Source organism: Choloepus didactylus, chromosome 8 (genome assembly GCF_015220235.1).
Source record: "Choloepus didactylus isolate mChoDid1 chromosome 8, mChoDid1.pri, whole genome shotgun sequence".
Classification (NCBI taxonomy): domain Eukaryota; kingdom Metazoa; phylum Chordata; class Mammalia; order Pilosa; family Megalonychidae; genus Choloepus; species Choloepus didactylus.
The window spans coordinates 53,768,898-53,796,167 of NC_051314.1; the positions used below are offsets into that span (position 1 = coordinate 53,768,898).

Consider the following 27,270-nt stretch of genomic DNA (forward strand, 5'->3'; position numbering starts at 1 on the left):
ATGCATTATCACTTGATTATTGTAGTGAACTCGCTTGCTAAGTAATACATATTGTAGAGAAGCTGTAGAGGTGAGCAGGTCACATAGAAGATGAGCATTTGCAGTCACTCTGGTCTTCTGGTGTGCATGTGTGAGCCATTGTGTCACCTGGAGATGGAAAGACATGAAAATCAATCTATGACAGTGAATCGATAAGACTCGATGAAGTTGAAAGAGACTTAAAAAATGAAGTCTGGGAAGATGGCAGAGTAAGAAATTCCAGAAATCAGTCCCTCCTCCAGAACAACCATTAAACAAGCAGGAACTCCCTGAATCAGCTATTTCAAAACTCCAGAGTACAGCATCCAGGGAAGGGGGGGGCGGGGAGGCTGATAAATTAGCGTAAAAGCCACTAAATTGCTTTCTCCGTGTGGTTGCTGGTGCCCATCCCCCACTCCACAGCAGGCAGCAGTGGTGTCCAGCCCCTGGTGTAGCTCATGGTGCCAGAAAGGGACACAGGCTGATCACTGATTGTGGCTTTTAATTAGTGATACAAGCCTCCTCCCCAGGGCAGTTTGGAGCCACAGGCCCTCCCTTTGTGGGTTCCTGGCCTTGTTTGGACTGGGAAAGACTGACATGGGAAACTCCTCTCTGGGGTACCCACTCCCCCATCCCTTTGTGGGCATGTTGAGTTTCACAGAGCTTAGCAAAAGCTATTCCTCATTCAGATTGGACTAGTTGTGATTGGAGAGATTTACTGTCTCAACAGCCCAGACCACTACACTTTTTCCCCAACAGCACAGGGGACAGTGAGAGTGTTGGCAAAATAGGTCTCAGTGATTCCATTGGAGAGGCTGAAAGAAATTCCTGTCCTCTGACTTTTGCTTTCTTAAAGGAATCTTAAAAGAATTTACCTCATCTATTTCTGAAAAATATATTAAGAATTTACTAAGAATACACACATATTTCTTAATATTTGGAAATTTCTGTATAAAAGACCCAAACGTTGATAATCTCATATATCAATCGGACAGATTTTGAATGTGTGCTGCCTTGATAACTGTCAAGAACGACTTAGAAAATAATAATTTTGTAAGCAAGTTTATTTCTATCTTAACTGCCCACCTCATTAATTTCACAGTGAATTGGACACAGACTAGATTTGCCCTTCTTTAAATCAAAGTCTGGTCCAGTCTCCATTATCCACCTAGGATCCTCCACAGTGACCAAGAACTTGGGCCTTGCCATCAAACAGAGCTTAGTGTGAGGCCCAGTTTAACTGCTTTATAGCTAGCTGGATGACCTTAGTCAGATTGTTTAACTTCTTATGCTTATAGTGTTATGCTAATACTAGTACTTATATGCCTGGTAAGGAATTAGTGCTTGCTAACTGATAATAATTATCAATAATTGGTAATAATTGATATCTATTAGATGTGGAAGCATCTAATCTGAGCTCTCATCTGAGCTTCCCTGAAAGCACTTCCCATACCATCTGTAACCTTCCATCTAGGTTATACCTGGTTCTCTGCCTCTAGGATGAGCTACTGTGTGCTCAGGGAGTGCGTTTTAAGATTAGCCTGAGTACTATTACCTCTCTCCTGATTTAGTACTATTCTCTTTAGAAAAGCAGAGTCAGGAGTTGGTAGAATGTGGTAATTTGATGATACTCATTTATTTTTCTTTATATTACAGGAGTAAAGCCTTTGCCAATAAGAGAATGAGACCTCCATCCAGTAGCTTGGACTCTGTTGCTCCCTGCCCTGTCCTTTCTGCTGACTCAGAATACTGTGTTAATCCTTTCGTCCACCAAGTATTTTCTGTTGCTCAGACAGACGGGAAGACATTCTCTGGGCAGAATGGTCTGAGTGGACAAGTAGGCATCTCACTCACTTCTGCAGCCTCTGATGCAGAGAGCCTGAAGCCAGCGCTCCTAGCCGGTCAGCCCATGGTGTATGTGCCATCCACTTCGCTGTTCATGCTGTATGGGAGGCTTCAGGAGCGGCTGCCCACAGGATCAGGGTCTGAGACAGACAGCAAAAGTTCAGAAGTCCCAGCAGCCACAGAGCCATGGTCTGCACCCTTAGCTCAAAAACGCGTCGGCGAAGAGAAAAAGCCTCAGGAGGGGGATGAGCCAGCCACCAAAAGACAAAGCGGGGAATATGAAGATGGCCCCTTATCTCTTGTCATGCCCAAGGTAAGGGAATGCAGGTGAATGTATCTGGTGACATCACATTAACCCAGAAGCTTCTTCCTAATGAGATATACAATCATTAACCTACTGAGTCTAGAATATGAGAATATTTCACATAACTTGAATAATTAAGCACTAGACTGGCTCTTCCAAAAATCTTGCCATGTACTATAAGAAAATTAAGTGATTTTTTTTAATAAAGGTAACACTTTATATAAAATGCTGAAAAATATAAAGAAAAAGACTTATGCATAATACCACCACACAGAGGCAGGTAATGCTTACATTTTTGTGTATTTTTTCCCAGTCTTTTTTCTACACTTTTTTTTTTTTTTAAACAAGTTGAGATCACTGGAATCATCTATATCTAGGATGCAGCTGAGTCAGGAATTTGGCTGCTGCCTGGCTTTTACTGTGTGTGCTCAGTCGGTACTTTTCACTGCTCAATAATCCCATTTTCCTAGCTACAAAATGAGCAGAACAAAAACATGAGCTGTCAACATCTCCTGCTTAGAAGCCATTCCAAGGTTAATGAGATATAACCAGTAAAACTCTCCAAAAGCAGAAGCACTGTCATTACAGCAGTTCACAGCAGGTCAGCTAGGCACACTTCATGGAAGTCATTCCATTAATTAAGAACCTTTCTCCTCTATTCCTTTCTCTTGCCAGAAGGAATTTTTCTAATTTTCTATATAGCCTGGGGTTGCAGAACAGAAGTGAGAGACCAACGGGCATATGTCTTAGACAACCATGCCAAGTTTGAGCCAATTCTGCAGTTCAAAGTCCCCTAAAAGACTACAGCAACAACACTCTTTATGTTATCAGTTCAGAGATTATTTTACACCATATGCAGTTTTCCACCATTAAAATCTCCATCCTTTCTATACTTAGGAAATATAAGCCTGCAGATTCACATGACTTGTCATTCATTTTCAGACTATACCTGTAAATATTACTTAAGCAATAACATACGGATTATTAGGGCACACAGCTATGTTTTAACTTTTGTTTACGTGTTGGCTATTTTGAGAAAGCTGTTAAGATTTACTGCCTGGGTTTTAACTTGCTTTTCTGGTTCCTGGTTTGGTTGTGCTTAGAAACTCTCAGATGCTACGGACATTGCCTCTCCCAAGACTATTGGCAGCAGGGAATCCATGCCTCTTGAAGACATTCATATGAACGGCCAACTCCCTACTGCAAAGGAGCTCTCCGGAAAGGCTGCAACAAACTGCTTCGTTTCTCCTGAGTGGGGAAATCCTTCAAAAAATACAGAAATTGAAAAGTCTTCAAAAGAAAATGAAAACACCAAAGACCCCCCTTTGCTGCAGTATCTTTACGTGCAGTCTCCAGCTGGTAAGGGATTTCATCATGTACTAGAGTCCTTTGTGTGGTTGGATCATAAAGTGGATTTTTAACTTTTCCTCTGTGTCACCTGACCAAAGTGGTTCATAAAGGAGCTGCAGTCTATAGCCTCCAAGTCATTTTACTCTTAGCCTCTTTGTTTTCCCCTTAATTTTTCAGGATTAAATAGTTCTCCTTCTATAAAATGAAGATAGAATATAGCCCTACTTTCACCAACTTCAGGGATAATGGGAACATAATTAGGATAGGTGATTTTTAAAAATGCATTAAACTTAACTTGGTTTATTTGATGAAAAAGCATGATTAATTCAAAAGATGCTTCTATTTTTATAATTCAGCTGCATCTGGCATTGATTCATTATAATAATATGAACCTATTGGCCATTATGTGTAAGTAGCACCCTGAACTCTTGAATATCAAGAAATATTGAGTATATCATTGTGGTCAAGTATCAGCTCTGGCATAAGAGGGCTTGAGGTTTAAAAATCATTTATTATCTGTGTGAACTTAAGACAAATTATTCAACCATTTCTCATTGGTAAAACAGGGATAATAACAGCACCTGCTTGATAGGGCTGCTGTGAAAATTTAATTTAATGATATGTCTGAAGTGCTTAGAATAGTGCTTGGTATGTGGTAAGCACTCAAAAAATGTTAGCTATTACTATTTAGAATTACAACTCAATTACAATAGATAGCTAATTTGTGAGCTATGTAGGAAGCTACTCTTGATTCCAATATATATAATTGATTTTCCTGAATTCCTTGTTGGCTTAAACATCTTTGCCATAACAGGTTAGGTGTTGATTTGTATTATTCACTTATCTAAAAAAAATTCTGTATTCCTTTAGCAAATATTTTTATGTGCTGTCTCTAAACATGACTGTGTGTGAGCAATACTTTGATGAGCAAAAAACAGACTTGGCCCCTACCTGTGAAAGTTACAGCCCAGTGCAGGAGTGTTTAACTTTTTCTGTGCCTATACTCTTGCATTTTAGTAAAGCATTCTCAGAATTTTACAAAGGAATAGATTTAAATACATAGGATTACAAAGGAAGCCCATTATATTGAAATAGTTAGAAAAATAATTTTTAAAATTATTTATAGTAACAAAAAGATCTAGCAGCAGGTCTAATCTATCTTACTTTCAAAGTTGTGATGAGCTTAGATGATGCATTAAGATAGCTGTAATGATTGTAATGTAGTATGAATGCATATGTGCTTACTAGTAACAAAGTGAAGATGCTTTTAATATTTCTGTGATTTGTTGCCTGGGGCCCTAATTGCCAAAAATATACAATTTCACTTAGAAGTTAATAAAAATATTTTTCCCATCCAAGTTCACTTTCTTCCTCAGTTTGGGTTTAGCGGAACTCACATTAAGAACTCCTCGCAAGAGACTCAGACATCAATTAACTAATAACCCAAGTAAATGTGGAATTACAGGTGTGCCCACTAATGTGGAGGAGCTGTGTGGAGCTCTGAGAACAAATAAAGGGGCGGTTGACCTGGACAGGTGAGGGAAGGGTTCATCCCTCATTGATTTATTGTGGACTGCCATGTGAAAGGACCAGCAAAGATGTGCACTTGAATTGTTCAACTTGGTATCTTCATGCTGTGTTCATTATCACCTTGTTCTTCTCTTTCAGGATTAAATGGTTTCAATGTGCTCTTATCTGGCAGTCAAACCCCTCATGCTGTGGGGCCGTCTTCAGGTCAACTGCCATCCCTCAGTGTTCCTTGCATGGTCTTACCATCTCCAGCACTGGGCCCTTTTCCTCTTCTCTACTCTCCCACAATGCCTGGGCTGGTTTCTTCTGCTCCTGGCACTCTTCCAAACATGGGACCCGTGAATTTCAGCCTACCTGGCCTTGGACCGACAGCTCATCTTCTCATCAGCCCAACAGCCATGGTTAATCCAAAGTCATCAACACTCCCTTCCACAGACCCTCAGCCTCAGGGCCAGCCCTCCCTTAACCTGAGTCCAGTGGTGTCAAGGTCCTGCAACGCCATCCAGCCTGAATCCCCCATCTACTTGGGGCATCCAGTCTCAGTGGTGAAGTTGCAGCAGGTGAGTGAAGGCTACATCATTCTGTGATGGGGAGTGCCTACATTTAATTAACCTTAATTTTAGTCATGTGACTGTAGGGCCAAGGCTCTAGGTCAGCCTCTGCCTTGCTGCCATTGTAGATTCATTGTTGCTGCTGATTTTATAAAACACTGAGATGTAAGGTGGGAGGGACATCCTGTGCTTTAAAGAAAAACATTCTTTTAATTGTCCTTCTGTTTCTTAGAATTAGAGGGGACTTATTTTCAGAATGGTTCAGGTGGATTTTTAATGTATGTTGAATATTCAGAAGAATTTCTCCAAGCTGTCATTTCATGAAGTCAATAATGGAAACTATCCTTAATTTTAATCATACAGCTAAAGAAATAATTGAGGGAATCAAAAGTCTTGATACTAAATCAGAGGTTTTTTGCATCAATCATTTCTTAAAAAGCAGTGTTTTGGAAGGAGGCAATGAATATATATATATATATATATATATCTACTCATAGAAAACATAGAAATATGCATATGTAACATAAACTAATCAACTTTCTCTCCCAGAGAGTTATGCTGTGCCCCAAAGTATTTTAGACAAGTTATTCAGAGTCTGAAAAATGTGTTGGTTTTTTGATAAGACAATTGTAACACTCATTTGATTTGTTCCAGGCACTGATCTAGGTAGTGAGGGTGTAACAGTAAACAGGATAAGGTCCCTGCCCCTTTAGGGCACATAAAGGGTTAAATATTTAGCATTTAACATGATAAGATAAATATTAGAAAATAAAAAGAGCCAACACACATAGACATTACTATTTGCCCAGCACACTTTAAAGTTCTTTACAAATGTTAAATCACTGAATTCTTACAATCTAGTGAAGTCCGTGCTTTTATCATCTTCATTTTATGGATGAAGCAACTGAGGGACAGACTGGTTAAGTAATTTACCCAAGGTCACACAGCTATGACAAAGCCCAGGCTGTGGCCCCAGGGGCCACCTTATAACCTCTGTGTCAGGTTGCCTTTCCACATGTCACATAAATAAATAAGCTAATTTCTGATTGTGGTAAGTGCTGTGAAGGAGATAAATAGGATCAGAGAGATAGAAAAGTGAAGAAGGGGAAATACACTTTCATGGAGACCGTACCGGTTTGTTAATGCTGCTGTTTTGCAAAACACCAGAAATGGATTGGCTTTTATAAAGGGGGTTTATTTGGTTACAAATTTACAGTATTAAGGCTATAAAGTGTTCAAGTTAAGGTATCAACAATAGGGTACCTTCACTGAAGGATGGCCATTGGTGTCCAGATAACCTCTGTTAGCTGGGAAGGCATGTGGCTGGCATCTGTTTGCTCCCAGGTTGTGTTTCAAAATGGTGTTCTCCAAAATGTTTCTCTTGGGGTGTTTTGTCCTCTCTTAGCTGTAGCTGCTCTTCAAAATGTCACTCTCAGTTGCTCTGAGGTCCCTCTGTCAGCTGTTTTATATGGCTCCAGTGATTTAATTAAGACATACACTGCATGGGTGGGGTAACACCTCCATGGAAATTATCCAATCAAAGCTCTTACAGTTGATTGAGTCACATCTCCATGGAAACACTTAATCAATAGGTTCCAGCCTAATCAACACTATTACATCTGCCCCCACAAGACTGCATCAAAGAACATGGCTTATCTGGGAGACATAATATGTAAAAACTGCTACAGGGACCATAATGACACAGGTGAAGAAAGGGCTTCCAATTCAAAGGTTGAGAACATTTCTACTTTGCTCTGCTTTTACATTTTTTTTTTCCTCCTTTTTATTTTAGTCACCAGCCCCCATGACTCCCAAGAGCATCCGAGGAACACAGCGTGAAACGTTTTTCAAGACACCTGGCAGCCTCGGAGACCCGGTTACAAGGAGGAGAGAGAGGAATCAGTCACGAAACACCAGCTCAGCCCAGAGACGACTAGAAATACCCAGCAGCGGGGCTGACTAGCCTGAGACTCTGCCAGGTGGGAGTGGGATCACACCACCGTGAATGTCCCTGTTACAGGTGACGCCCTAGCGCCAAACAGAAAGCAGACTCCTAACCATTGGTGTCCTTCTGTTTTTCATCCACTGGTTCTGTCAACTTCCCATCATCATGAATCCCCTATTTTCCTGAAAGTAATTGTTCTTAGTTGTGCATTTAATACCAGTTAGAATTCAAACTCTCTGCATGGTATCATGGGAAAGTACTAACTGGCTTTTGTGGTTTTGATCTATTTCTTGCTGGAAATAGATCTGAACAGGCTACTAGAGCCTTGTGGGTTTTCTAAAGGATGGGGAGGGGGCTGCTAGCACTTAACTAGGGTAAGCATTCTTGACATGTATTCCACTTGTCCTGAGTAAATCTGTGGTGAAAGACACTTCCTTTCTGCAGTTTAAAAAAGCTACTGCTTCCTTAAGCTTCCTCAGTGAAGCCAACTTCAGTTGTGAATCCTATGGTATTATTTATTTTGTTCCTGAAATGGGATTTAGTGCAAAAAGTTTACAACTACAGCAAAGCAGATTTTTTTTTCAGGGTATGACGACTTGAATGTTTATACGTTTTGTTCTGTACTTGCCCTGCACTTATTCGTCAACCTAGTAATAATGTAGATAATTGTATATACATGACAAAATGTCAAGACCAAAACAACTGTGAAGAACGACACACCTTGCTACAAGTGATCTGTGCTAACACTATCTGTGGGCATGAGGCCGAAGATGAACTCTAGTAGCCTAATAGCTGCATCTCAAAGAAACATGTAACAATGAAGTTTTACTGTTCATTCATAAAAATCCTACAATGTTCAGTTTCCTTCACTATATGCCCCTGAAATTTTTTATTTAAATGTCAACTTTAGAGTAGTCAGGTATGGATGCCTTCTAATAATTGCTGTTTATAGAATAAATCAGGATGCTAGAAAGTAATTATAGGGAAAACTGGAACTTGGATGGGATCTTGTGGTAGAATTTTCAAGAAGAGTAACTGTGTAGAAATTGACATAGGACAATAGGTGATTCTCTTGATTTTCTTTTACTTTTTTTCTTCATCTTTGGAAGGGTAAGAGGGAAAATGGACACCTTATGTTCAGTATCCAAGAGTATTCAAACCAGTTTTATGGTGCTTCTGACAAAAAACAGTGAGTGCAGGGGTTCAATGTTCTAGCATGAATGCCACTCTGGAAGCTGTTATGCAATATCCCTTGTTAAACTATATTACTTTAGGATCTCACTAAGTAGCCAAACTACAACTCTTTGTATTCCTAGATTTACTGATAATTTACCTCAATCTGTCTCTTCAGAGTAAATGACTTCCTTCCAACCTCCCTACCCCCCTTCCTTCAACTTTTTTTTTTAAACTTCTAAGATTTGGAAACTTGTTGTAGGCTTTTATTTTATTTTTATGTTTGGACCCAATAAAATTGTTATATGAAAGAATAATATTAATTTAAGAGACTCTGGGAGTCTAAGTAAAGTAGCTTTATATTATTAACTACAGGATAATATTAGCCTTGTTACCCCCACAAGATTTTTGAAAACTTGAGGTAGGTAGCCAGATTAAATAAATTTGCTACTTATATAAAATTTACCAACACTACACTTTTAAGGTTTACAAGATAGTATTTTTTGTACTCTTTATTAAAAAGCAATCTTCTGCAGAGTTAAGCAGATAAAAATATGGTTCTAATCAACAACTGCATAATAAAGATCACCCTGAACTAATGACAGTGGCTCCCTATCAACATAAGTAAAAATATGCCTTTTCTATAGTACATTACATGATAAGCAGCACATAAATCACAGGATACATTCATTTTAAATATAATACCACACTTACTGTCTTCCACAAAATATTTTCACTGAAATCTACATTTTTTCATGAAAACTCAAATTGGTTTTCCCCTCACTGTTTCTGGATGCTCTTCATTTATTAGTTTGGCTTCTTTGCTCTCCCTCTTTTTTTTTTATTCTTTTCATGATACGACCATGTTAACCTCAGAGAATTCATGATTCTTGAGGGGTGTGAAGAAGCAATCCATAAATGAGAATATTATGACTTTGTGACCAAATAGACGTACTTAGCAATAGAAGACTAAGAAAAAATTACTTTTATATTCAGTACCCACTTCTTAATGTGGCTTTATGGTGTGTAAAAATAATAATGATGATGGTGATGCAGTGATTGTTACTGTCAGGAAAACGAATCTGTTGCTTGCAGAGCACCTGATGGTAGTGAACCTGCTGAACTAGATTTGGGTATTTGGGGTAATGAAGAAGCAATGGCAATCTTGAGTCTATCATTGTATAATTTAGCAAAAGAAAAAAAGTACTTGTTGGTAATACTGCGAAGGAAATGCAGCTTTGCGTTGGCACTGAGGAAGGTGTGTATGCCCTACACTGTCCAGGGTTTGTAAAACCCTTACATTCTGGTACAAGAGTTAGGGGTATAACTTTTATACTTGAATCTACCTACCAAGTTTACATTTCTCAACTCCTTTTTTGTAAGGTGCTATTTCTGTATTTAAATAACTTTTTTATGTAAAGCTGCTTTCTGTTTATCTTATTGCACTGCTAGCTTTATGTCGGTATTAATTTTATTGCTGCTTACTGCTTTCGCTTTCATATTTAGCTCTGCTTTTTTTCTCATATGACTATATTGTCTATAGCTATCTTCTTAAAACTTTGCTATGTGTAAACTGATTTTTTTTTCTTTTAGGAAAATACTATGCTTTATAAAATAGCAATAAAAAATTATTCGTTTAATAAGAGATGTTGGTTGTGTTTATTGGTGGGCTTTATGCGTGTACTGCTTTCAGTAAAACCATGAACTATTGCAGCATAGTCATCTAGGCTCTCCAAAAAGCAAGTTAGATCTTTTTTGCCTAGACCTTCCACTGGTTCCCAAACACCAAACTGACTGCATCAGAATCACATGGGACCTTGAGGAGTGGAAGGAACTAAGCTACTGAGCTTCTCATTCCCACTGAACAGAATCTCTGTAGGTTTGGAGCTTCCATATGATTCTGTTGTTTATCCAATGTTAAGAATCACAGGCAAATGCAGCCTACCTCTCTGACTTTTGGTGGTATACATAAAGTTAAATGCCCACCTTTAGTTCAAAGCCAAATTCCATTTAAACCCCACTTTTAAATTAACCTCTAAGCAAAATTAATCTCATTTTCCCTAGTTCATTGTGTACCCAGAGAATCATTTATATTACACTGTGTGCTAAATTGTGAGGTACTAGAGAAAAGGACAGCTTTGAAACCACAACTCCAAACCCAGAGCTTAGTACCCAGTAAGGACCCACAAAATGGTGAATGAGTAAACTAGGATCCGTCACAACAGAGCTTTCCAATAACCATCATTCAATTCTATTCAGCTTATTCCTCCCTTGTTTTACTCCCAACCCTTTTCATCACATCACTTCTTTTCTCTACAGCCTCTAGCCTTCCTTCTCATAAGACATATGAAAAAACTAGGATAAACTTGCTTCTATGCATGCATTAGGATTAGTATTTTATTAGGACTGCATTTAGTGGCATATTACATTAAAACAGTTCTGCCGTGTCACACATTAGCTTTACCTTTTCCCACATGCTCCATCTTGGTTGTCTTTAATGGTGTAAACAGTGGGTTGAACAAGCAGGACTCACAGGGTAATCATGAGAGCAACTTTGTTTTGTCTCCCAGTGTCCCTTTAAGTCCGGTCAGTGGATGTAGTCCACTTGTTCTTGTATGAGAATTAGGTCATATACTATGGTTTTTCCGGTTACTGTAAATAATAGAAGTCCTATAGTCGTTATAAGTTAGAAAGACAGCTTAATTCATTACACAGAAGAGTCCATTTCTCTTCCGCAGGTGCTCCCTATAGCCTAGGCCATACGATGGGAGAGGAGGGCCTGGTCCTTCTCTTCCCTGACTTCTTCACCCAGTATGCTTTCCTAGGTGTCTAACCCCAACAAGGTCAAAGCAGGGTCAATGGGGGAGGCAAAGGGCCGGAAAGCAATGGTTTGTCAGGCACATCTGCCAATCTGTGGGACTGGCAGATTTTTGAGCTGATTTGCATGGACAATACTTCAGAGGCCTCAGCTTGGGAACATTTGCCTGAACTTCCTGTGAAGCTTGCAGGCAATGTGTTTTCCTCCAGCTGCTGTTCTCCTTCAGCCACTGGTTTCTGGCAGTCTTCTCCCTATGAACACTGGGGCAGGATTAAAAACAACACCAGACTGACTCTATCTCCCTTTAACCAACAACCAGCCCCCTTTGTCCTGATTCTGAGACAGAAGACCTACTCAAACTCACAGCAACCTCCCTTTTCTTCCACTGTCAAAGCTACTGGACCAACCACCCTACAAATCTCCCAGGCTAGAATCAGATACCAGAACATACCTGCAACTGCAGGAAAGAGAAGAGGAAAGCAACACCCCACACACCACCCCTTAGTGGCTCCAGGGTGGCAGAGGTAAAGAATCATAGCATAATTCTCTAAAGAAATCCTCACAAAATCCACTTCTATTTCCATTCCCTCAACTCTTCCATGGCCTTGTTGTGGGTGAGAGAATTCAATAGTTGTCTAACTGTTCTTAAAAACATTTATCAATTCTGTGCAGTCTAACATCTCCTTTGGAATGCAGCATTTACTGGAACTAGGGGCTGCAGCCATTTAACATCCTGTTAAAATAATTATACACTTCAGTTTTCTGGGTAATATATTTTCCTATATGATTGCTATGACACTTAATATCTCAAACTTATAAAAGTAATTTTGATAGATACTAATATGATTTTAGTGTTAAGATCTGTTTCATTAATTCAATATCCTTTCTGACCCGAAAAAGTTCTGAAATTAAGAAATCATACCTAAAGCTAAAATAGTTTTCTTCTTTTCATTCTCTCACATGTAAATCCTTTCTTATAAATGGCTCTCTGGTTGTCTTCACTTTTATTTGCATTTCTATACAAGCATCCATTCTTTTCCCAACTGTGTCTTGAAGAACTCAACTGTTAATGGATATTAAGAGTCGAATAAAAGTAGGTAACCCAGGTAAAACAAAATTAAACATTTAAATTTTTTTTTTTTAGTACAAGATTTATCAGTCTTAAATATGCTAGCAGACATATAGTATATATACAGTGGCATTTTAGTTTCCTAGCTGCTAAAACATACAATGGATTGGCTTAAGCCAATGGGTTAGCTTAAGCCCTACAATGTTGGCTCATGATTTCAGAGGCTAGAAAGCCTGCTTCCTCCCAGAGTCAGTGTCTTCTGGCTGCTTGGGAATCTTTGGGGTTACTTGACTTCTCCATCACATGATTCCATTGACTCCCAGTTTCTAGCTGCTCCCTATGGCTTCTTTCTATCCTTGTCCACTATCCTTTGCTTATAAGGACTTCAGCCATATTGGATTAAGGCCCATTGTCATTCAGTTTGGGCACACCTTAACTAATAACATCTTCTAAGTTCCTATTTACAAATGGATTCACACCCACAGGACTAGGGGTTGGAGTCTGAACAAACCTTCTAGAAGAAATGACTCAATCCCAAACAAATGTTGTTGTTTTTTTAATTCAGTTTTATTGAGATGTATTCACATACCATACAATCATCCATGGTATACAATCAACTGTTCATAGTACCATCTTATCATTGTTCATTCATCACCCCAACCTATTTTTAAACATTTTCCTTATACCAGAAAGAATCAGGATAAGAATAAAATATAAAAATAAAAAAAGAACACCCAAATCACCCCCCCATCCCACCCTATTTCTTATTTAGGTTTTGTTCTCATTTTTCTATTCATCCATCCAAACACTAAATAAAGGGAGTGCGAGCCACAAGGTTTTAACAATCACAGTGACCACTTGTAAGCTACACTGTTATACAATCGTGTTCAAGAGTCAAGGCTAATTGGAGTTTGGTAGTTTCAGGTATTTACTTCTAGCTATTCCAATATAGTAAAACCTAAAAAGTGTTATCTATATAGTGCGTAAGAATGTCCACCAGAGTGACCTCTGGACTCCATTTGAAATCTCTCAGCCACCGAAGATTTACTTCCTTTCACTTTGCATCCCCGTTTTGGTCAAGAAGATGTTCTCAATCCCATGATGCCAGGTCCAGATTAATCCCCGAGAGTCATATCCTCCATTGCCAGGGAGATTTACACCTCTGGGAGTCAGGTCCCACTTAGCAGGAAGGGCAGCAGGATCACCTGCCAAGGTGGCTTAGTTAGAGAGAGAGAGCCACATATGAGCAACACAGAAGCACTCAGGGGGAGACTCTTAGGCACAATTATAAGCAGGTTTAGCTTCTCCTTGCAGTAACAAGCTTTAGAGGGGCCAGCCCCAAGACAGAGGGCTCAGCACATCAAGCTGTCAGTCCCCAATGCCAAACAAATGGTTTTTAAATGTTCAATTGCAGGATCATTTTTCATTCTTTGAGCATCTTACAAGACTATAGTTTGGCAGAAGCTACTTTGAGAAGCAAAGAATTAATCCACCAGCAGCTTCCTAAAACTTTCCTACTCTTTACTGAAAAGAAAAAGGGTCAATATTAACTTCTTATTGACAAAGGCCATATATGATTTGTATTTGTATTCAAAGTGCCTGGCACAAAATGTGCATCCAATAAAAAATGGGGGGCGGGGAATATTGGATGGATGAGTTAAAAAAAAAAACCTTAGAGGGGTTTTTCATTGCACAGTTCCAGGTACATAAACAAATAAATAATTGTATAGTTCATTTTCTCTTTTTTGTTTCTTAGTTTAGAAGAATGACCTCCATAGTCCCACCAATGTTTATAAAACAAATTTAATCATGACAATCCTGCTTTTAAACTTTCGATGGCATCCTATGCATCATTTTCTTAACTTCTTTGCATGCCTTTTAAATCCTTCACAATCTGATCCCAACTTGCCTTATTGTCTATGTTAGATAGTGTCTATTAACCCTTAGCATCTATTCCCACTCCCTTTCTAAGTTCTCCTCTTTATCACAAGGGCCTGAAGCCTAGGAACTTCCCATTTTCCCTTGCCACCAGATTCTAGATGTAATTTCGTCAGTAAGACACACTCATGCTGGACTTGGTAGATAGAAAGGAAGCTGAAGCTGTCTTCCTCCTATAGTAGGAGTAATTCAAGCACAGATGGCAGCACATTAAGTTTTTGCAGCAGCCATTCCACTGCTAATCTAGACTATGTGGCACCTACGATACTGACAGTGATTGCATACTCTTCCCTTCTGGGTGGCAGCTGTGGTACATGATCTAAATACTTCACAGCAGCCCCTGACTTCCACTTCCCCTGCATTCCAACAATTTTGTAAGCACCTAATTCCCTATGCTAAACTCTTTTTTGCTAGAAATCCCTAGAGTGTTTCCTAATTCCTACACAGAACCCAGCAGTTCTAGTTCCTTCCACCCAGTCCCTCTTCTCTTCCACCCATCTCCTGTCAAGCACTCTACTCTCAGTGCTCACATCCTTCATGTTGTTTTATGCACTCATTCCTTTGTGCTAGCTATTTCCTCTGCCTAAAATGCCCTCATCCCACCTCTATTTCTCTTTATCAGGTAATCTCAAATACGTCTTCCAAACTCCAGTTCAAATGCCCCTCCCTCAGGAAAAGTGAGTTGTTTTCCCCACCACAGTGAGACTCTCCAAGGCAAGAATTATGCTCTTCTCATCTAGATCCCAACACTGTGTTCAATGATTATGTGAACAAATGGTCAACCAAGCTGAAAATGGTTTCGTATTAGTGCACTCAAAGTTGTCAGGGTAGCTATAGTGCTGATTTGGATAAGGAAGACTCAGCAGGGGATGGATGCCAGGGGACTCGGTCTCCAAGGAAGTTGAAGTGGATGCCAAAAGAGATAACAGGACAATGATCAGAAGGGAAAATGGACATCTCAGCTGATGACAATTGGAATTTATGATAAGGACTGAGAACCAGTGTGTCCTTCCCCATGCCTTGATGCCCTGTAGCTGCTGGGAGAAGAGGTAGGGCTGTAGGGAAATTGCTGTTGCCAGCCAGCATCCATATTCCTGCTTTGTCTATTTTAATAGGACCCTAATTTTTTGCAGGTGTCAGCCCCTCCCTTACACAGTTTCTGTGCTACAGTTCCAGATACAGTAGGTCTAAGTGGAATAAAAGTAATCACATCCCACTTTGCCAGTAATTGGTGCAGAAATGGACATGTAACCCAATCTGGGCCAATAAGAACTAAGGAGAGATTTTCTGGGGAACTCTGAAAAAGTTCTTTCTTACTCCTCTGGAAGAACTTCCAAAGAGTTGTTTTCTCTCTTCCTTCAAACTTTGATTGTGTGAGACTATAATTGTTGCAGCCTGTGGATAAAGCCAATATATGGAGTAAGGCATTTGAATGTGGTTGAAAGGGGAAACTTTAGGAAATATGTATGTGTTACTAGAATAAATTTTTTTAAAAAAACCTGTAGGACTGTACAACACAAACAGTAAACTCTAATGTAAACTATGGACAATAGTTAACACTATAATTATAATAGTATTGTTTCATTAATTTTTTAAAAACTACCACAGTGAAGCAACATATTAATAATATGGAAACCTGTACATACGGGGTGGGGGAGGGTGTACATGGAAACTGTATTTTCTGCATTTTTTTTTTGAAACCTACAACTTCTCCAATTAAAAAAATACAACACAAAAGCCATAAACAAACTGAAATCTCAACAACGTGGATAAATAAATTGTCATCTGTTCACGTAATGCACTACCATTGAACAGTTTAAATGAAATAACTAGGTCTGCATGCATCAACATGGATACATATAAATAATATAATATTGGTAGAAAACTTAAGTTGTAAAAAGATATATATATTTTACCTTATGTAAATTTTTAAAGCATTTCTGTAGTAAATACATAAAAGAATAAATAGGAAGAATATATACCAGCATCAGAAAAGGGTTATTTCTAGATAGGAAAGGAATTTAAAGGGAATGGGATGGGGCTGGTATGCATCAACTGCTATAATGTTTAATTTCTTTTTTAACAAAGGAATCTGAAGTCACTATGGCAAAGTGTTAACAGTTATTAATTCTGAGATAGGCACTTGTTTTTTTGTTATATTAATCTGTATGTTGGAAATATTTTTGTAATATTAAAATTAAAATGAATATTTTAGTATAATAATTTTAAAAATTATAACCCTCTATTTACTAAGTCAATGGTTCCTAGATTTTGGATTTTCATGGGTGTAGGGGGTGGTAATACTGGTCAGAATATTTACTGCCTCTCCCTGGAGGAACTTCGTACATCCTGGCACTGTTGAACTCATGACCTTGCTTTGGCTACAGAGTGGGTGGAAGTGATGTATATCCCTTCGGAGCAGAAGTTTTGAGACTGCTCATGGATTTCTATGCCTGCCTTTTTTTCCTCTGCTGAGAAACCAGCAATGCCCTAAATAGACAGCTCCTCTCTCGCTGTCTTGGGTGAGAAGCAGCTGTAGCCAAACTGCAATGAACATGTAGCATGAGCAGAAATAAAAGTTGTTTTTGAGTCACTGAGATTGGGTGTTGTTTGCTGCCTCAGTATGATTTAGGATATCCTGCCTGGCACGACTTTTTTTTTTTAATTAGAGAAGTTGTAAGTTTACAGAAAAATAATGTAAAAAATACAGTGTTCTCATATACCCCCCTATTGTTGACACTCTGCATTAGCGTGGTACCTTTGTTACAACTGGTGAAAGAATATTAAAATTGTACTATTCACTACTTTCTGTAGTTTACATTAGGTGTATTTTTCTCATATAGCACCCTGTTAACAGCTTGTATTAGTGTCAAACATTTGTTATAATTCATGAAAGAACATTCTTATACTTGTACTATTAACTATAGTCCATCATCTACAACAGGGTTCACTGTATTATATACAGTCCTATGTTTTATGTTTTAATTTTTATTTTAGTATCATATACAACCTAAAATTTCCCCCTCTTAATGACATTCACATATATAATTCAGTGCTGTTAGTTACACTCACAGTAATGAACTACTATCACCGCCATCCATTTCCAAAACTTTACAATCAACTTAAATAGAAATTCCGTACAAATTAAGCACCCCTGGTAATCTGTACTGTAGATTCTAAATCTATGAGTTTGCTTATTTATAATTAGTTCGTATCAGTGAGGTCATACAATATTTGTTCTTCTGTGTCTGGCTTATTTCACTCAGCATAATGTGCTCAAGTTTCATCCATGTTCTTGCATGTATCAGAACTTCACTCCTTCTTACAGCTTAATAATATTCACCTGTGTATGTATATATATTATATATCATATATATCCCATATACATATATGATATATATCACATTTTGTTTATCCATTCTTCAGTTGATGGATATAGGTGTTGCTTCTATCTTTTGGCAATTATGAATAATACCGCTATGAACATCAGTGTGCAAATATCTGTTGGAGTCCCTGCTTTCAATTCTTCTGGGTATATATCTAGTAGTGAGATTGCCCAGTCAAATGGCAATTCTATATTTAGGTTCCTAAGGAACTGCCAAACTGTCTTCCACAGTGGCTGCACCATTTTACATTGCCAACAGCAATGAATGAGTGTTCCTATTTTCCCACATCCTCTTTAACACTGGTACTTTTCTGTGTTTTCAATAGTAGACAATCTAGAGGGTGAAATGATATCTCACTGTGGTTTTGATTTGCCCATTTTTTAATTGGGTTGTTTGTTTTTTTACTGTTGAGTTGTAGGATCTCTTTATATGTTCTGGATATTAAACCCTTTTTGGATATGTCGTTTCCAAATATGTTCTCCTATTGAGTAGGTTGTCTTTTCACTTTTGTGACAAATTCCTTTGACACACAAAAGTTTTTAATTTTGAGGAGATCCCATTTATCTATTTTTTCTTTTGCTGCTTGTACTTTTGGTGTAAAGTCTAAGAAATCATTGCCTAACACACTATCCCGAAGATGCTTCCCTACATTTTCTTCTAGGAGTTTTATAGTCTTGGTTCTTATATTTAAATCCTTTATCCATTTTGAGTTAATTTTTGTATATGGTGTGTCATAGGGTTCCTCTTTCATTCTTTTGCATATCGACATCTGTTCCCCCAGCACCATTTGTTAAAGAGACTGTTCGTCCCAACTGAATGGACTTGCTGCTTGACACAATTTTAAAAGCATAATAAATGGAGGGACAAATATAGCAAAGCTTATAGGTAATTTTGGAATATCCAGACTTTCAAAATCACTATTAACATGTCCTATCACCATCATTTTTTTTAATGCAGAAGACATTATAGTAAAATAAGGAATAGTTATTTAAACACAATAAATTTAACACCGAAAACTTAACTATGCACTTCTGGTCCCTGCTGCTCCCACCCAATTTAACGTCAGCCTTATGAAAAGCTTTCCATAATAAAATTTCTTCTCCATAAAAAAATTTCCATAATAAAATAAAATAATAAAAGTTCCATTACTTATTTCTGTGAATGAAGCTTCTTGTGGCTTGCAACTAGATAAAATGATAAATACAGTTAGTCCTGATGTTTACCCTCATCTCATTCTAGCAATAATGAATATTCGTCATGAACATATGAACTAATTTTTAAAGCCCCATCTATCTCATTGAGCTAGATTTCTCAATAAAGCACTACTTGTTAGTGTTTAATGATCACTGATCAACAATTACAATATATTGTTATTTGATCAATTGTGTACTAAATATATAAAGCCTTATGGTCATAGAAAACAATTTTTACTTCAATTTATATATTTATTTTTGTTACAGAGAAATATGAAAGAATGATCAATAAAAGCCCCTCAGGAAAAAAATTACATTAAAATACAGATCTGTTGGGGAAGTGGAATGCAAATACAAGTTCAAGGAGGAAAAAGAATTATGTGAAAATTTCTCATTTGAAAGAGCTTGCTCAGGAGAACCTAAGATGGTGGCTAGGTGAGACAAGGCAAAATAACACCTCTGTGAAAAATACTACATAAAAACCAGAAGGTGACCCAGAATACTGGTTTCAGTGATGCACCAGCTGGACAAGGTCTGCTAGAACCACAGGGGCCGTACACTTGGTGAAAACAGGAGTCTGCATTCTGAAACGAGTGAGTGAGCCAGCTGAAAGACCCGCAGCCATGCTGCAGTGTAGGGAAGCCAGGGGTTGGCATTTGGAGATGGACTGGTTCTTTAAAAAAAAAAAAAGGGAAAAACCCAGGAGCAGCTGCATTTGCGACGGTGAAAACCATGCAGTGGAAGCAAGGCACAAGCAGTCTGAGCCAGCCTCTCGGTGTCTGGTGTGGAGGATAGCCCACAGCAGATTCCCTCAAGGCCAGGGGAGCGGACGGGAGAGCCGGAAGGAGAAAGAAACCCCGCTGCTTGCAGCCGCTCCCCGGCGGGCTGGAGACACTCCTGCCCAGGGCCATGCCCACAGCCCAGAGCAGCACCAGTTGTCCCTCAGCTGGGAAGGAGGAACTGTGCGAGGAGAGGGGAGGGGTGGAGACGCCCTGTTCAGCCATCTTTGCATCAGGCTGAGAGCGCCCCTGCACAGCCCGGTAGCCCGGGGCTTCCCTTGAGAGACAGCGCACACTTGTGACGTAGCATAGCCTTCCCTCAGCAGAGGTCCTGGAAGATCACAGCTGAGAGGGGGGGGCCTGCTCAGAAAACCCAGGGACACTACGTTAATGCCAGTGGTTTGTGGGTCAGCGTCAGAGAGGATCGGGGGCAGAACTGAAATGAAGGCTTAGACTCTTGCTACAGCCTTGAATCTCCAGGAACACCTGGGAAGTTTGAACATTTAAGCTGCCCTGCCTTCCCTAGTCACCGGGACATATGCCCCACATTCGGGGCGGGCAGCTCCAGCAACACACCCAAATTGAGTTCACCAACTGAATCCCACAAGAATCATTTCCCCACACACCACAAGAACAAAGCTTAGAACTGACTTGAGGGGTATAGGTGACTCACAGACGCCATCTGCTGGTTAGTTAGAGAAAGTGTATGCCACCAACTTGTATTTCTGAAAAATTAGATTGGCATTTTTTTTTTACAACTTGAAAGAACCCTATCAAACAAAGCAAATGCCAAGAGGCCAAAAACAACAGAAAATCTCAATGCATATGATAAAACCAGATGATATGGAGAACGCAATCCCAAAGACCCAAATCAAAATATCAGAAGAGACACAGTATTGGCACAATTCATCAAAGAACTACAATCGAGGAAAGAAAACATGGCAAAGGATATAAGGGAACATAAAGAAGACCCTAGAAGAGCATAAAGAAGACATTACAAGAGTAAATAAAAAAATAGAAGATCTTATGGAAATAAAAGAAACTGTTGGCCAAATTAAAAAAACTCTGGATACTCATAATACAAGGTTAGAGGAAGCTGAACAACAACTCAGTGTCCTAGAAGCCCACAGAACAGAAAATGAAAGAACAAAAGAAAGAATGGAGAAAAAAAATTGAAAAAATCGAAATGGATCTCAGGGATATGATAGATAAAATAAAACGTCCAAACTTAAGACTCATTGGTGTCCCAGAAGGGGAAGAGAAGCATAAAGGTCTAGAAAGAGTATTCAAAGAAATGGTTGGGGAAATTTTCCCAAACCTTCTACACAATAAAAATACACAAAGCATAAATGCCCAGAGAACTCCAAATAGAATAAATCCAAATAAACCCACTCCAAGACATATTCTGATCAGACTGTCAAACACTGAAGAGAAGGAGCAAGTCCTGAAAGCAGCAAGAGAAAAGCAATTCACCACATACAAAGGAAACAATATAAGTCTTAAATTCTGACTACTCAGCGGCCACCATGGAGGTAAGAAGGCAGTGGCATGACATATTTAAAATTCCGAGAGAGAAAAATTTCCAACCAAGAATACTTTATCCAGCAAAGCCCTCCTTCAAATTTGAGGGAGAGCTTAAATTTTTCACAGACAAACAAATGCTGAGAGATTTTGCTAATAAAAGACCTGCCCTACTTCAGATACTAAAGGGAGCCCTACCAACAGAGAAACAAAGAAAGGAGAAAGAGATATAGAGAATTTTAACAGACATATATAGAACCTTACATCCCAAATTACCAAGACACTCATTTTTCTCTAGTGATCATGGATCTTTCTCCAGAATGGACTAATATGCTGGGACATAAAACAAGCCTCAATAAATAAATAAAAAAAAAATTGGATATACTCAAAGCACATTCTCTGACCACAATGGAATACAAATAGAAGTCAATAATTTGTAAATTGTAACTCCACTATTTACTTCCCACATGATATAAAATACACAAACTCTAAAGACAAATCAGTGGTTTTGAACTCAATGTAAAATACGTAAGTTTTGACAAGAACTATATAAAGGTGGGGGAATGGAGGAGTATAGGAACATAGTTTATGTGTCCTATTGAAGCTAAGTTGGTATCAAAGAAAAACAAGATTGTTATGGATTTAATAGGTTACTTTTAAGCCCCACAGTAAACACAAAGAAATTATCAGAGAACATGACCATAGAGATGAAAAGTAGAGTATGGGTTAAGAGAAATGGGGGAAGGGGCAATGGGGAGTTAAGAAATGAGTGTAGGGTTGCTGTTTGAGGTGAAGGGAAAATTCTAGTAACGGATGGTGGGAAAGAGATAGCATTACAACATTCTAAATGTGATTAATCCCACTAATGGAAGGCTAGGGAAGGGGTAGAATGGGAAGATTTAGACTGTATATATGTTTCCACAATTGAGAAAAAAGAAAAAAAAAAAAGGACAGTCTAAATAGATGACAGTTGAATGCCAAGGATGACCCTGGATGGGATCTGAGGATGGAGGACAGGAGGCTCAAAGGGACACAGCTGAGACATAGGGGGGAAAAAAAAGGAAATATAGAATGTATGTTTTGTATCAATGTTGAATCTCTAGTACTTCTTAGCTGCATTTAATGGGATTGCATAAAAGAATGTTCTTGTTCATGGTAATTGTATATGTGAATTATAGCGTTTGTTCAAGGATGGGTGCATCTAGCTCTCATACGTTCAGAAGACAGAGCAATAGATGATGGATGATAAATAGGGAAGGAGGGAGGGAGGGAGGGAAAGAAAGAAATGGTGGTGTGACAGGATGTTAAAGTTGGTGGATCAGGGTATTGGGGGAGGGGGGTCAGGGTATCCTGTGTATAGGGTTTGTATTGTTTTTGCAACTGTTCCTATAATTTTGAATTTATTTCAAAATTTTAAAAAAAATTAAAAAAAAAAAAGAAAGAAAGAGCTTGCTCAACCAAAACCAAATTAAATACCACCTTGCACCCACTAGAGTGGCTACTATTTAAAAAATGGAAAATAACAAGTGTTATGTAGAGAAATAGGCATACTCGTTCATTGTTGGTGGGAATGTAAAATGTGCAGCCCCAGTGGAAAACAGTTTGGTGACTCCTCAGAAAGCTAAGTACAGAATTACCATATGATTCGGCAATCTCACTTGTAGGTATATACCCAGAAGAACTGAAAGCAGGGCTTTGAACAGATATTTGCACACTGATGTTATTCACAATTGCCGAAAAGGTAGAAGCAACAGAAGTGTCCATCAACAGATGAATGGACAAACAAAATGTGGTATACACATTCAGTAGAATACATTGGGCCATAAAAAAGAATGAAGTTCAGATGCATGTGGCAACATGGATGAATCTTGAAGACATCATGTTGAATGAAATAAACCAGATACAGAAGGGTATATACTGTATGATCTCACTTATCTGAAATAAGCAGGATATACAAATTCATGGTCAGAAACTAGAATCCAGATTACCAGGTGCTGGGAGGGGCGAGAGGAATGGGGAGTTAGTGTTTAAATAGGTACGGGATGATGGGAAAGTTCTGGTAATGGATGATGGTGATGAAGGCACAACTTTGTGAATGTTAGTACCACAGATCATCTATTTGAAAGGGATAAAAAGGGAAATTCTAGGTTGTATATACATTTCCACACACACAAAAAGCCATAGAACTGTATAACACAAATAAGGAACACTAATGTAAACAATGGGCTAAAATTAATAGCATAATTATAATATTATTTCATCAAGTAACAACAGTTGCACATTAATGGAAAATGCTAGTAATAAGGAAAACTGTGTCAGAAGTGGGAATCTGTACTTTCTGCATGATTCTGTTCACTCATGCAATTTTTAAATGGCCGAGGGTGGATAGCAAGTCACTATGGTATTTAGATTCCATTGGGTTTAAAGGAGCGACATACCAGTGCTATTTTAAAATGTCAAGATTCATAAACCACAAGCGACTACATTCCTTAGAACAACTTAAATTAAAAATTTTACATACCACCTTAAAAATTTACCAGGATATGCACAGTTTTATATATATATTTATATATATTTATGTGTGTGTGTATGTGCATGTATATATATATAATTTTTTTTTTTTTTTTTTAAGAGGCACATGTGCAAAAATGTCTGAAGGCCACTACCACATTCCTCAGAGAACTGGGCTTTCATCCTCAGTCCTCACCCTTCAGCTCCCTGTATGCTCCCAGCATTGTCCACACGGTGGCGGCAGTGTCTGCGCAGCGCGACAGATTTCCAAAGCTAGATGATTTCTAAACCATCCTCACATTTCATTTGTGATCAGCACGTTAAATGAACAGTTTACATTTCCTTTGCATTCGAACAATAAACGTCCACTGTGCCTTACCACTGCTGAATTTCAAAATATTTTATTAAATTTTTCAATCATGTAATAAATGAGCTATAGCTATAATACCAGAGCCATATTAAACTGTTTTCGCCCACCTGGGAATGACCTGAACATTAATTTCGTTACTCACACTCCTCTCTGCTTTTCCCTTCTCCACTGCTTAAGCAGTTTCTGCCCAACCCCCAGCTTCAGTTGCGACGCCACTTTGTTGCTTTGTTGTTCTTGGACACCAAATACTAACTGCCCTCATTTTCTCTGATGAGAACGTGGATGCAGTACAAATTACCTCCTTTTCCAGAAAAACAGAACAGGATGCTTATGACTTATGCTAAAAGTAAGACAAATCACATCTCAATGGATAAAAGCAGAAAAGGGAAATCCAAAAGTCCTGAGCAACTCTGAACATAGTACCCAAAGATTGTACCTAATAACTGTCTTATTTAAAAGATCATGGTTTTATTGAGCACTTATTATATACCAGGCACTGTGCTTGGTGCTTAAAATTTATTATTTCTTTCAATCTTCAAAATATCATTTCTTTTAATACTGAAGCCAATTTTTTTAAGGGTTTTTCTACCTCATGACAGTGCAATTTTGTAAGAGTCTATGTAGTGGAAGGTAAGCTCTTCTTTTGTAAAATGGAAGAAAAGGCTGTTGGAAAATGGGAAGTGGGAGCAGAAAACTGGCATAAATATTGCACCCTTATTCTTTGGAAAAATCTATTGTTTTTTTAATCATCCGGATTAAAAGATTAAGGTCTACAGAAGTTAAATGTTTTGCCTAAATCATATAGCCAGTAAATGGGAAAATCTAGATTCTGCCAAACTCATTATAGCATGTTGCCAACTGCTCTTACTGGGTTCAAAATGTTGTAGGAATTGCATTCTTAGCTCATTAATTCAAAAAGAATGTGTTCTTTGCCACCATGTAAAAGTATGGTGAGAATTTCCACATAAAACTCTCATAGCTTCTTTTCTATGCATGAATAGCATGTTTGTAGTCCCTGTGAGCAAAGCAGGATGGACTTGAATTTGAATCTTGCTTGTATAAGCTGGAAAAGTCACATTCCCACTCTGGGCCAGTTTCTCCTCTGTGAAAATGAAAATAACTTTTGTTTACCTCTTAAGGATGAAGATTAACATTGTGTAATAGTCGGAATGTGTTAAGCTGCTATAACAAATGGGTGTCAAAATATATAATGGCTCAAACACTATAACAGCTTTCTTCTCACTCACTCACATTGCAGTTCAAGGCAGGAATTCTCATTGGCAGTACCCTCTCCTCCAGGGTAACAGGCTGACAGCAGTTCTCCCATGTTCAACACATGGTCCCAAGGTCATCCTGGACATCGTCTTTATCCAGGTAAGCTGGAAGTAGGAAAATATGTGGAAGAGCATGTTTGGGAGGCTTTTGTAAGTCAGACCTGGAAGCAGCACATACCACTCACGTTCTATCAGCTGGAATTCATGCATATAGAAACAGCAGCCACAAGAGGATGGGAGATACAACCTGGCTGAGTGCCCTGCAGGAAGACCCGGAATTTTGATAACACCTAGCAATCTCTCCCAAGGGTCATGTTTCTGTAGTCATTTCTTATCATGAACACAGTAAGAGTTCAGTATGTGTCAGCTTCTTCCCTTCCTTCATTTCTTGCATTTTCTTTCTCTTTCTATCATCCATTTCTCTACATAGATAATATTTCTCATATATGTTATAACCATTGATCACAGTATAATAGCTCTTCAGCTGATTTTAGAACAGTAAAACAGAGAAAAGCTGATTTTTATAACACATCTCGTCAAGCTAGAATCTAAAATCTACTCAATAAATATTAGCTATTTTAATTATGATTATAATTTGTTCTTTTCTAAGTCATCATTGGCTACAGAACACTGATTCATTAAACCACAAAATAAATAAATATTAAAACAATACCAAAGTCTCCATGTTTTGCTTTGTAAATGTTCTAGAATATCTTATTTTTTTTTATCATGAGACATAGATTTATTTTGTCTGTGCACATGGATTATCAACTCCCAAACACTCTTATTCTGTTTTTTGTTTTTTTCTGTCTCCCAAAACAATCAACATGCTTTCCATACAGGCTTTTGACTGGACATTGCTCCCTGAGGTGAAACCACTACTTTCAAAACCACTAGTTTCAAATGTTTCCGTGGAATATTTTATTGGCAAGACATGTTCTCCATTAAGAATCTATTGGTCCGACAAAAGTAAACAAAAAATGAGCAAAGGTTATGAACATGCAGTTAAAGAAAAAGGAAACACAAATTGCTCTTAACATATGTAAAAATGTTCTACCTGACTTTTAATAAAATAAATTTAAGTTAAACTACTGAGACCATTTTTCACCTATCAGATTGCAAAGATCAGAAAGTCTGATGGCGTGCACTGTGGTGAAGAGTTTATCTAGAATATCAGTTTTCTCTCAAGGTCAATTTGTCAAGTTTCCTCAGTTTAAAAGTGAGAAACAGACTGCAAAGTGAGGTGCCCTGTCCAAGGTCACACAGATGTTTCATAGCAGGGCTGGGCTGTTAACCTCTGAACAAGATGATGAGGAGGAATGTATCTAAAACCCTCTTATATGCTCATGAAATGTTTATTATTACTGAAGAGGTGTGTGTACAAAATGCTTAAGAAGCCACAGGCACCGAACAGCAGTGTAAAAACAATCCTGATTTCCTTAGAAGGCTGAGAAACAGTATCATGTTTGGTTGACATGTTTATCAAATTAGCTGACCAATTTCAAAGCAAGAAAAAGGAATTAGAAGATTAAGTTTTGATGGGAGAATAAACTGAGAGTTGGGGAAGAGTCAGCCCATGGTGGGAAGAGGAGTTTGGGAAGGGACAATCCTACGTGGAACAGAAGATATTTGCACAGGGCAGGGTAGAGGAGTGGGAAGAGGAAAGGAAAGGCTTTCCCAGGCAAGAATCAGCAT

At 38.4% G+C, this 27,270-nt stretch overlaps 1 protein-coding gene across 1 annotated transcript in view; it reads left to right on the forward strand.

Annotated features, from left to right (window-relative positions):
* Positions 1–7,870, forward strand: part of E2F7 (E2F transcription factor 7) — a 51,791-nt gene extending 43,921 nt beyond the window's left edge. Inside the window, exons 11-14 of the mRNA XM_037846823.1 lie at positions 1,675–2,176; positions 3,271–3,526; positions 5,186–5,607; positions 7,391–7,870. Coding sequence (XP_037702751.1) covers positions 1,675–2,176; positions 3,271–3,526; positions 5,186–5,607; positions 7,391–7,561 — 1,351 coding nt within the window. The 3' untranslated portion in view covers positions 7,562–7,870. The remainder of the gene's footprint in view (positions 1–1,674; positions 2,177–3,270; positions 3,527–5,185; positions 5,608–7,390) is intronic.
* The last annotated feature ends 19,400 nt before the right edge of the window (positions 7,871–27,270 follow it).